The sequence below is a fragment of the Grus americana genome, chromosome 2 (assembly GCF_028858705.1).
Source record: "Grus americana isolate bGruAme1 chromosome 2, bGruAme1.mat, whole genome shotgun sequence".
NCBI classification, from domain to species: Eukaryota; Metazoa; Chordata; class Aves; order Gruiformes; family Gruidae; genus Grus; species Grus americana.
Window position 1 is genome coordinate 131,470,266 of NC_072853.1, and position 12,669 is coordinate 131,482,934.

Sequence of the window (12,669 nt, forward strand, 5' to 3'; positions counted from 1 at the left end):
TATTTTTTTCTCCTTTGAGGTTTGAAATGTGGTTTTTTGCTTTTGTTCTCAACCCCTGTTTTCTTTTATATACAGGTTTTTGCTTCCCTCTGCATTTATGGATTCTGCTTGGGTCCAGTATTGTTTCTAGCATTTGCTTTATAGGAGTTAGGGCCCCACAACCCTTGATGTGCAACAAAAAGCTCCATGCTACTAGGCTGTGTACAGAAAAAGACCAGACTGGAAGGGACCCCAGCTTTCCCTACAGAGAAATACAGTTTCACTTGATGGCTTCTGGAATGAACTTTGCCTATTATGTTTTATATAGATTTTGAATAAATCCTTTGAGTCACAAACTTCTTGTTGGAACAATAGAACTATATAGAGGCCAGGGGAAAATTTGGAAGCAAGTATGGATTTCTTCCCTGTTGTAGAGACCAGAATCCATATCTTTCTCCACATCCATTTAGTATGGCACAAAGGGAACTCACTAACTGCTTTCTTCCAACTTTCTTTGCTACTTCACAGTAGAAATATTATTCTGCTTCCTATTTTATTTCCCCACAGATCAGAAACAATTCAAAGACATTCTAGGTCTCTTTCCTCTGTGGACTTGGAATGGACTGCAGAGAAAAAAGAAATTAAAACAGGCTGAAAAGGAAATTAATTGTAAAGAGGTAAAGTTTTCCACACAACACTTCCACTTGGTGTATGTATTAAGTGGCTCTGTTTTTATAATCTACAGACCACATATCTTCAGTATGGACTTAGTTTAATACCTGTGCCATGTAACCTCAGACAAATGAAAGTACTCAAAACAAGCATAAGTTGAGAGAAATAATAGGAAATTGGTTCAAATTTGGTCTCCATTTGCTAGGTGCAGTTCATGTCCCCAAATGTTGCAGCAGTATTTCAGCCAGGATCAGACATCCGTAACAGCCTGTTGAGTTTAACGGACCTTCTTGTTTGACTGAATATCTAAAAACTACTGCTGCCTTTTATCCACTTCCATAATGCTCATTTACATGTGCTGCCCAAAAAAGTTACATCAACAACTCCCAGTAATAATGAATTAATGAAGTCCACCATATCCAAAGAGAGATTCCCTCAGGCACATTAAGTCAGCAGTTCATCTCTCCAGGGGCAGTTTCCAGTAACAGTGCAAAAACACTTGCTGAAAACACAAGCTTTCCCCATGAGTATGCCAAGGAAGCTTCCTGCATGCAGCTCTGCCCAGATGCTCCGGGAGAGCATCACCATTCAGATCTGTGCATCTCTCAAACATCTTCCCATGCAATACGTGGGACAACCCTACTACATATTACAAGCCCGGGACATGCAGTATGAGAAACCACCTGCCAAGAAAAGGAAGCCAGGTACTCAGCTGTGGCTAGCACTTGCTTCCTAGTCGCACTCCTTGAAGACCAGAGGCTGCCCAGGCAGCACCTTGCAGCTGAAGTGCAATGGCATGGTTGCCACCTAGACCAGAGGCAGCAGTCTATCTAAGATATGACAACCAACATCCACCATACAGGAGTGATATAAAGGGAGGAGCTTCCATGGTATGTTGTATAAATGCTCGGCTACAGGTGTAAAAATGGATTCTCACAGCAGTGTCAGCTTCAAGCCCAACCAGCTGAGATTTAACCAACTGGAAACCCAATTCATTACTCTAAGAAGCTTCACAATATGTTCTCTATTTGTATTCTTTTTAGGTCATCTTACTTTCAAAGGTGAGGTAATCCTGTCTTTACTTGGGAAATCACAGACATTTCTGTGAGGGTGGAAAAAAAAAAATGTTTAAAGGCATCCAGACCCTAAAGAAAAATGCTTAGTGCCGGGAATGCTGAGAACAGAATTCTAAACGAACGCTGATTAAATGGTCCTCACGGAAAATTGTGAATTCCTCAACATATACCATGATACCAAAAATGTCAGGTTGTACTTGAACCCATGCCAGGGATCTTAAGGGACTATTAGATGTACATAATCACTCTCTGAATCGCCATGAACTGAACAAATGGTTCAGAACAACTGCTCTAATAAGAAGTCAGGATTAGCATATCCTGACTTCTGTCCAGGTCTAGAAAATTTTAAGTTGCTTGAAGAAAACTTACGAAGATCAAAAGCTACCATTTTCATTAAAGAAATCATGGGAATAGAAACACCAAAGAATTTTTTGTCTAGGACCATTTGATGCTAACTGTGCCTTTTTTTATCTCACAAAAAAAGAGCAAGAGATGGGGGACATAGAAAAGTATAGAGACGCAAGCAAGAAAAGGTAGAAAACGAACAGCAGGCACGACTTTTTTCTTGTATCAAATAGTTGATATGTACACACTGTATTTCAATTTGTAGGGTTAAAAAAAAGTAGGAATGTTAGTTTGAGCCCTTACATTTACAGCACCAGTCAGCCTGCATGCTATGGTTAAAGAACTAGATAAAAGTAACATAATCTAAATCAGAATTCCCCAGGAAGTATATACAATTCTCTAAAGACTATCAAATAAGCTAGGAATTTGGATTTCACTCATTTGGAGAATTGTCCACTGAAAACATTTTATTACCTTGCCAAGTTTTTATGGACCCTATCAGAACAGCTGCGATTCACTTCACTTGCAGCAGAGGAAGCTGGTAATAGCTCCAGGATTGCCCCCTTCATTTCATAAACCAATTAGGACCTGGATCCTACAACTGGAGTAACACAACCCCTTCTTTTACTGGCAAAATTCCACTTCATTTATGTGAGCTCAAAATAAAGGTCTCTGTTGGCAGAATACAGATGCTTATAGCAGCAAATGTTTCTAAAACACACTTTCTAGTTTGTTCCTTCTTCCGAGGAACACTCTTCCTGCACTCATCCAAATAAATTCTCAATCTACCTGCAGGTTCTGTCTAGTCACCAGCTCCTTGCAATTTGTTACTAAATATTGCTAAGAGAATTTAAAATTATGATTTACCATATGGAACTTTGCCAGAAGGTCTCCAAAATGACAGATTTATTTAAAATATTTTTCCCTCTAAATCAAGCATAATTTCATTTGTTTAAAAGAAGTCATTTTGGTGATGTTGTTATCTTAGATTTATCTATGCTTTTGATTTAAATTATATTGGGGTTTTGGTGTGGGGTTTGTTGGGTTTTTTTCAAATGTGTATTTGGCGTGTCCATAAGTATAAACAAAACCATTTATATGCCTTACATGGGACCGTACTGTACCACTGATTTCTAAAACTCAACTCATCAATTAATAGGGAGGCCCACTTTTACAGGTGGTAAAATAGGTTCCATCCACTTTATGCATGGCCTATAATTTCTGTGTTTTCCCCCAGGCATTTTTCTCTGAACTATTGTCATTGGTTTTCAGCCAGGTACCAGCTGGTAAAAAAAAATAAAAAAAATAACATTTCACTAACTTATAGTAGTTTACTAACTTATAGTATGTTTTTATATCCCTTTGAAAGTGTTCAAAAAATACACTGGCAAGACAAACCATGTAAAATCAAGGTGGTTTCTGTTCACCCCATCAATGACAATTCCCTTATTGAAACAGATACAAACATAACTTCCTAGCGAGCAACTAAATTTTTATCAGAGTTCTTCACACATAAAGCTCTTCACTTTTACTCCATCATTATAGCCGTTGTGCCACCCCCAGCAAACATTTAAGCCCTTCTCTGAACTAACATGGTGTGAGGCAACATCCCAAAGCTTGCTCCTTCTCTGGAACCTGCAAATTACTCTCTTAAAAAGAAAAGAAAAGAAATATATAAAAAAAGAAAGAATTAAAAAAAAGCCTTACACCACACAAAGTCTATATTGTTTGAGTTAGTGTTTTACTGCGGCTTAGTTACCTGTCAAACAGGCTGACACTTGGATAAAACACACGCTGGAATCATGCATCAGGGCATGTTAAGTGCAAACCTGTGATGAAGAGCAGAGCTATGTGATTCGGCTGTGCAGAGCTCTACTGATCATTTCTGGTCTAGGAAAGCTTCATCTGTCAAGTCAAACTCACTGCAACTCCGAGATCCTCTTCCATCCAAAAATGATTTTACATCTGTTTTAGTTCAAAGAGTCATATAAATCAGAAGCTCTGACTATAAATTTTGATGACACCTTTAAAGAAGATTTATACAGTGTGTATTATATATATATACGAGAGGTACATAAGAGATACCAACCACTAAAATTAAGCAATCAGTGCTGTATTCTCCAAGTTCTGTATATCATACTTAAATCCTATTTATGACTTACTCTGATGTGAGAGCCAGCCTGTGCCTATGAAAGCTCACTATGTCTGTTAAGATACAGTTATGGGTCCAGTACACTGCTCTGACCTCGCTTTCCTATAGTTCTTGGGTGGGATGAGCTTTCCAGAACGGAAACATCACGATCTATTTCTTAGAAACCACTTATATAAGAATTGGCTTGAGCATGGTTTTGCTACCTATCTGAAACAACCATTGGGAGAGGGAGAGGACTGGTTTCTCTCCATAATAAAAGACAACGATCCCAGTAAGAGTCAGTGGTCAGCAAGTTGCACAATATCCCTGACGCTTTTTTTTCGGTGGTGTTGGTGTGAACAAGCAACATTTCTGATAAGCTTAGGACTTTTGTCAAGTAGAATGTATGAAGCATAAGATACTGCCTTCATTAATAAATTTAACCAACATGTGTAACAAGCACGTAACTTTCAGGATTACAGTTGACTTCAAGTCAGATAAGAAACACACTAAACCGTCTCCATTCCTGGTTGACAGGCTATTTATTACCTGGCTAATGATCCTCCTTTCAGTCCCCTGAAAGTCATCTTGATATATGTCAGTACTTTCCAATCCCTCCCTAGACCTTACAGCAAGAAGGAGTCTTTGGGAAGGCACGAGAGTATGTGGTTGGGGATAGAAGGGAGATGTCGTCAACAATCACCCCTTTGTGCTGTGTCTGACACACAGACCGGTGCCGTTTGCTCAATTTCTTCCTGACTCAGCAGTGACTCAGCAGCTCCTGAACATGCCGATGCAAACAACAACAGGGGAGGATGGGGAGCAGACAGAGCTTCCAAACATCACACAGAGCGGCACGGTTCGGTCTGCAAGTCAATGTGTGGACCTGGGCAGCAGCTAGCCAAAAGGGATGAAATGGCTTGAGAGGATCCATCTATCAGACTCCATTTTCTCCTCCATCACCCTGTCTACTAGCCATAAGCTATGAGATAACTTGTTTCTGTGAATGGCTCACTTGTAATAATTTCCTAAGTAATTCACCTGAGCTTCCCAGGCACTCGTGGCTGCTGCGCACATATGGCTAGATGGGATTCTATGTTAAGGTTGGCCAAGGTCAGTGTAGTAGAAGGCACTACAGAAAACATGTATTAGCATGAACAGAAGAACAAGAAGCAGAAGCATTAAGCAGGGAACAAAGCCCAACTTTGAGTACAAAGACAGAAATATTTGGACAGAATGACACTGTCAGATGCTCTCTCTTCCCACCTCTCCCTTTTCCTCCCCTTCCAGTGATCTAACTGATGTTCTTACATCCTGCACAACCAAGGCTACGGAATGGACCTGATCAAGCAACTGAGAGGTCATTTGATACTTCATCTCTCACTGCACATCTCATCTCACAACATACTGTGGTGCTTCAGTTCAAATACATGAGTCGGAACAGAGGCTTTTATCCCAGGTTTCCTGGAAAGGGAACTGGTCTTTGAATTTAATAAAAGCACATCATTCCACAACTCCTCTAACTTACTAGGAGCTTAAAGAGAGACTGTCTTTGGCATGTACAAAGACCCTTCTGATTTACCAGCCTATTCCAAGTGCCTTCCCAGAACTAGTTGCATTATGGAAGGGTTTCTGCCCATGAACGTCTCTTACACGAGTCTTTTCTGTTTCCTCAAGCTATAAAGAATGATAGCAGGATATTCTAAGAACTCAATCAGCAGCTGCAGTCTCAGATAGCTTGCTGCTATGGTAAAACTCCTGTGCTTGCCAGAGAAGAGCCCTGCCCTTCCGCCATCTCGGGTCCCTCAGATTAAGACTACAGCTGAGAAGTTTTTTTCATTTTCCAAATCCCCAAGGCCAGTCACAATAATTCTGCTCCTCCTTGTGTCACCGAACCTTTGTTAGTCCCATTACATGCAGTTTTCATGACCACTCCATTTCCCATGCCCCTCTGCTTGGAAAGCATTCAACCCCATGAAAAGATGATAAACTGGAAACAGAGAGAGACGTGTCGCATCATGAGAGGGAAGAGAGAGGAACAGGAAGGAAACGCATAGGTGTTAAAATGAATGCTGCATGTGGGGACTGAAAGGCTGTCCTCCCACTGGTACCATGACTCTTTGGTACATAAAGGCACCAGAGGCATCTTCGAAAACCCTTTTGTTGCCTTCTCCTACCTGCTTGTATTTCACCAAATGTGGTTGCAATTTTTCCCTTCTGATGCTGTGCCAGAAGACCATCTTATCTTGATTAAAATGCTCTACAACACTGAAAATAGATAATCTACATCACATGCTTAGTGCTCTATGTCCACTTTGGAGCCTGAGTTCACTGAAACTGGACTCGCATCTCCCTCTCCATTTAGTACAGTGTTAACAACTTGCTGGATCTGGGACAACCCTGAATCCCCCTGTGTTCCCTGTCAGCTACAGAGCTGTACTAGTGAGTTTAAAGCTGGAATAATTACTAGCCATGTCTGCTACTAGCTTGAAAAACACCAGCAGGTTGCTTTCTCCAGGAAAGCAGAGCTGTTAGGCTGCAGCCACCTACAGTCTTTGCTGGTCTGAAAAAGACATCCTACCTAGCGAAAGATATGCCCAGATAAAGCAACCAGTGTACTGTGTTGTCACCAATTTGTCTGACCATAATTTTCACATGCATTGCGAATACTCAGTCACTGTAAAAAACGGAGTTATTTAAAAAAAAAGAAGACAAACACTGCTATTGTACAGCCTAGTTCAGAGTCCCGTATCTTGAGCTGATTCAGCTTATCTGCCTTTCTATACCTTTGACAAATGTATGTCTTATATCATTTTTTCTTCTCTTCCTCCATATGCCTTACTGCTTTTCCTCCATGTATCTTATCTCCAAATGATGTGCTATTAATCAGCCAAAGACACCCTTCACTGCTAAGTGTTCCTCAACTGATTTTTCGTCAGCACAAGTAGTTACTAGTTACAGCATTCCTCCCACATGCTAAAGGCTTGGGGGGCGGGGGGGAAGAGGAGGGATAGCAAGGAGGTTAGAGACTGCCTCACCGCATAAATACTATCTGGGACCTTTATACCAACCTGCCAGTTTGCTGTAATGATAATGTTGCTGTTCATTCTCGACCAGGTACATGGTGGGAGGAAAGTGGGGCTGCACCCTGTCTTATTTTTTAAGTTATTAACCTTCATGCTCTTCCCTTTTTCTGATTAATCTGGCAGGATGCCTGTTCAGTAGTAGCTGAAGCTTAATACCTGAAACAATGTGTGTATATACACTGTGCCAGTAAGGCTTGCCCAACAACCCTCATTCTGTCATGTTTTCCCATGCCTTGTGTCAATATCTCATTTTATATGCAAGCCCCCAGAGCCAGAGGAGGGGGTAGGGAGAAAAAAAAAAAAAGAGAGAGGGAGGGAGGGATAGAGGGAGAGGGAAGAAAAAAGAGAAGGAGAGAGAAGTAGGAAAAAATTACATCCCTTGGGAACGTCAGCTGCTCTGAACTCACCCACTCCTCACCATGAAACGAGCTGTGTGCGGGCACAGGTGGGTCCCATTCTCTGTTACTGGAGCACAGCCTATGAGCAGGGTCTAAATGAAGACTTTCATTGCTGTTCTCTGTTTTCGTTGGAGTACGGCCATCACAAACATTTGCAGGTGGCTTGGCCATAGTCTGACACTAAAATATTTGTGGTTGTGATAAAAATCAGAGTATTGCTACAAGATGGTTCTATATAACCTTTAGGGCTTGATCCTGGTCCTACAGAACTAGCTCAGTGAGAGTTTTACCCAGTTGCTCTCTGCTGTTTTTATTGTTCATTAAAAAGCATATTCCCTGGCATAATTCTTCATGGTGAGGACTCATCTACCCTTTGGGGCAGCTTCAGATGTTTTAAAAAAAAGGGGGAACCCAACCCAAACCCACTGATTTGAGCACCTCAGAACATGGGCTTGTGAAAAACCTGAACCATCTCAACTTTGTAAGGCCAAACCAAAACCACCAAACATTGCAGAACTCAAACATTTTCTGAATCCATCTGGATTTTTCTTCAGTTGCCTAATATCGAAACCATTGTCAAGTCTGTATTCCTCGTGAATGAGTCCTGGATATAATTCTTAGCACGTTGAGAAGGATAAGATGAAGATAAATGGAAATGACAAGATATGTTCTTTGAATAAATAAAACAGGCACCACAGGGAAAAGACTGAAGGAAAAGAAGACAAACAAGGATGCTCAACACTTTGGCAAGTAGATGAAGTCCAAAATGCAGCAATTATCTCCTAGGACACACCATGAACAAAAAACAAAACCTCCTAGGAAGAGCGAAGAATGGGGAACAGAGTATGCTGGAGGTCACACCATAAGTGTCATTCACACACCAACTCACACAGAGACTAAAATGCTGACAATTGCCTCCCAATAGAGCAGCTTTAGACTCAGACTTAGGAAACGTTTATGTGATTCAGTCACAGGGGAGGATTAAGATATGTCATGACAAAGTTTTCCAAACGAGACACTCACCACTGACTAGGAAATAGGCCTTTTTATCCTCAACCCCTCCAACTTCGGAGATTCTAATCACCATGGCCCTGAACCAACACAAACCTAAAACCTGACTGACAGGGTCTTGCAAAACCACATGCAGTTTTTTTCTCATTATATAGAAACAATTGTTTGGAAGCCAAGTACAGTCCCATATAAAACACTTCACCACTGAGTATTAAAAGTTGTTTGATTTTTTTTTTTAATTAGGATCATAATTACCACCAGACCTATTAAGTCACAATTTGAACTGGAGCTTAATCATCCTTAAGCTAAATAATGGCATTAGCTGTTTTTCTTTCTAAAACTAAAAAATAAACTGTTTCATCCTCCCTCCTTCTCTCCCAGCCCCCTGTCTTTGAGCAGAATGGGACATAGATAAGACAACAACTTTCTTGGATTCACAGGCAATGGTACTGCACGTGAAATCTCAGTGAACACTGTGTTTTGTCAATACGCAACACATACAAAGGCACATCTATCAAATATGTTTATCTTACCCATACTATCAGACTTCTACTTTAAGAACCAAATCCTGAAATAGTAGTAAAAAGGAAAGTAGAGGAGCTTTGCCAGGAGCACAAAACTGGGGCAGCGAATGGAATCTATGTCCTGTGCATGGCTGGGTAACCCTTACAGAGTGGTCAGTGCCACGGGCCATCCTTGCCACCACGGCACTGGGAGACGGAGAGCTTGTGGTCTATATCCTGCCCCAGCCATCAGGAATATTGAAAGAAAACTTAAGAATAACTGGATTTTGAGTTTTCAATTCCAGTATTTCACTTTTTGGTTTTACTTTGAAGAGACTGCAAGTTGCTCATCAATTATTTATACAATGACTGGGGACAGAGACTGCTTTTGCACTTATCATATAATAGATGTGACCAAATTACAAATGACAGATAATGAATCTAGACTGCTGCTTCATTCTCAGTCCACTGATCTACCTTTTAACCCATATGTTTTCCTACATAAACCCGCCCAAATTATCAGAGTTGTGTGACAAAAAAAATGTGCCCTCAAACCATCTGGGCAGTTTCTGTATAGTTGAAAATAAGTTGTTGTGATTTATAAGGACCTCATGTTTGCTGGAAGTAACCAAGTGTACAAGACATGTATGTCTTTGTACATGCAGTTCTCCAAACATGAGCACACAATAAGCATTCAAACCAATACAATAAGCATCCATATTGTCAATCTATGCGAATAAATATCGATCCATCATCACAAATTGAGCAACTGCTCACAGAGGTGGCTGTGCCAAATTCCATTTATCTTGATGGTCTTTTTATTTTGTCTTCTAGCATTCCTCAATTAACCAGAGTACCTAGGAAATAGCCTAATCCCATTGAGCACCCAGAATTCCCGTTGAAGGAAATGAAAGGATCAGCCACAGAAATACTCTGCCTTTCTTCCCAGAGCAGTTATAGAAACAACATGAACTTTGAACGTAAGCAGATAAAAACAAAAAACAGGTCTTCCCTGCAAATAAAGCACTCTGGCCCTTTTGAACCAAAGCTCCAGGTCTGGAGTAGATGTAGTATCCTGGCCATTCCCCCCCAGTCTGCAACGTATGTTGCAGGGGTCCTTGCCGCACGCTGGCAGGATCAAGTGCAAGCTCCATAACCTCAAGAACCACAAGGACAACATCTGGTCCTGCATGCAGCTGAACCTTAAGAACCATGAGGACAACATCTGGTCCTACATGCAGCTGCTGGAGCCAGAAAACTGGTGAAATGAGAAAATGGAAATGGATTTACCCAATCTGTCGATTTGTGGAAGGTGCTTGCGTAATGACCGAACTGGACTGTGGAGACGGCATGGCTTGTTGAATCACAACGCTGGTGTCGTGGTTTGGCATCCGTGTATTTGTCAGCTGGTGAGATCCAGGTCCTGCCATTGCTCCTCCAACTGTGTTATGCATGGAGATATTCTGTGAAAAGAAGGGAAATGGGGGATGGTGGAGGAAAATGAAAAAGAAATAAATGTCTTGTCTTGGTTTTGTGTTCTATAGCAATACAATTAGAAATCTGAAAGTATCGACAATATGAAAAGTTACTGACTCCTGGTAAATCCCAAGTCAATAGATCTTGTTGTAAACAACAACGATAAAGAAATGAAAAATAACTATTTACTTTTACAGGGCAATATAAATGGAAAAATACCCGCAAGTTGACTAATCACTCTTCTGTGATTCTGACTCGTGATTTATAATGGGGATATTTAGCACATATTCTCCTAACTGAAGGCGATATATATTTTGTTTGAAAATTACTTCTGTGGTGAGTGCATGGCACCTTGATTTACTACATGGGTTGTTTACTGTGTACTAGGTCTGCTTAGACTGACAAGCAAATCAAGTTTTATAGTCCCAAAGTAGCACACAGTACATGGTACGTCACGAAACAGCCATTTCTATTAGCCTCCATATATTTTGTAGAGCAATAATATCCCAGAGGCCTAGAATAATAGCACCGTATTTGCACATATATAACCTCTGCTTCAGGTAACCTGGAGCCCTTAAAAAGTTCTTTTAAAAAAAAAAGTTCACGTTCACAGAAAACTCATATCCACAGAGCAAACAAGCCACAAGAGACCAGGATACGACTGAGGAAGGAACCCTGGAATAAAACTTCTGTCCTTTTATCCCTACACACACAATACACACTGCTGCTAAACCGCAGGGTTTGACTTCGCCCACGTTTAAAAACAAACAAAACTCTCAAGCCAGAGATAACCCCCAGTGTATATACATATGAAAAACATGGTAACCTTGAGAGCATTATTTTTCCTATCAGGCATCAACGTGTGGACTGCTAGCAGTAAGAGGAAAAGAAACTTTCCATTGTCACCTCATGCTAGGCTGAGGAAAAGGGGAAAAATACCCCACTTTTACACGCACACTCTGCCACCAAAACTCATGCAAAGCATCTTCCTGACCACTGCAATACTCAGGATTGAAAACTAAAGTTAAATTTCATTCAGAATTCCAATTTATTAGCCAATTTGTCTAGGAAACACAAAAAACCCCACAAGATAATGACAGATAAAGCTGGTGAGAAAGGAAACTAGATCTCTGCTCAGATGTGGAGGACAGGAGAGGCAGACAACATTTTGAATCCCAGACCTAAAAGAAAGATTGCGTTCTGAACCAAAACAAGAATAAACCCTTTAGATGACATTCTTAATGGAAAAGGAGCCAATAATTAGAGGACCCACACTAAAGGACTTAGCTGTCATCCCCCTATCTCCCAATTCTTACATATTTCAGGTGAATTCCCAGGCTGGTGTGGACATAGGGATCTGTCTATATCTTTTCACAGGAGCTCTTTCAGTCTTAATAAACATATAAAGAGGCAGAGGTGCTGCCTACAGACACATGGTTAGACCACTCACCCAGTATGAAGAAGACCCAGCTCTGAGTTCATGTTCTGGTAAATAATTCATACAGTATGAATCAGGGCCAGCAGCAGAACAGCCAGTTTGCACTTAAGAGCATGGATTGCAAGAGGAAGCCAGACCAAGGACTTTTTAACAGTAATTTTTCATAGCCCAGCAATATGCCATGACCATCAGGCAAAAAGAGAGAATAACCCTAGATACATGGAATCTTTTCCAAATGAAGTTCTCCCTCACCTACCACATTCCTATAGTAATGTCGCTTCTTCAATGGATTAGTGTTTTCTGATGAAAAAACTGTTCTGTTAAAAAAAAATAATTTTATATATACATATATGTCCAAATCTAGTTCAGAATTCAAAACCACACTGACTTTCTGATCATTAAAAGATTTTGCAAAACCAGCTCTAATAATCTACCCATCTGCAAGTAAATCTTTTAGCACTATCACTTCCTAAAGTTTCCCTTTTATATTAAATGCACGTGTTTCAATTAAAACCTATCAATATGTGATACTGACTTGTTTCAAAGTTCACCCT

The 12,669-nt window shown here is 40.6% G+C and overlaps 1 protein-coding gene across 9 annotated transcripts in view; it reads right to left on the minus strand.

Annotated features, from left to right (window-relative positions):
- CREB5 (cAMP responsive element binding protein 5) overlaps positions 1–12,669 on the minus strand; it is a 261,478-nt gene that overhangs the window by 164,539 nt on the left and 84,270 nt on the right. For all 9 annotated transcript variants that reach the window (XM_054817764.1, XM_054817767.1, XM_054817766.1 and 6 more), the window contains one exon: positions 10,492–10,664. In XM_054817764.1, coding sequence (XP_054673739.1) covers positions 10,492–10,664 — 173 coding nt within the window. The remainder of the gene's footprint in view (positions 1–10,491; positions 10,665–12,669) is intronic.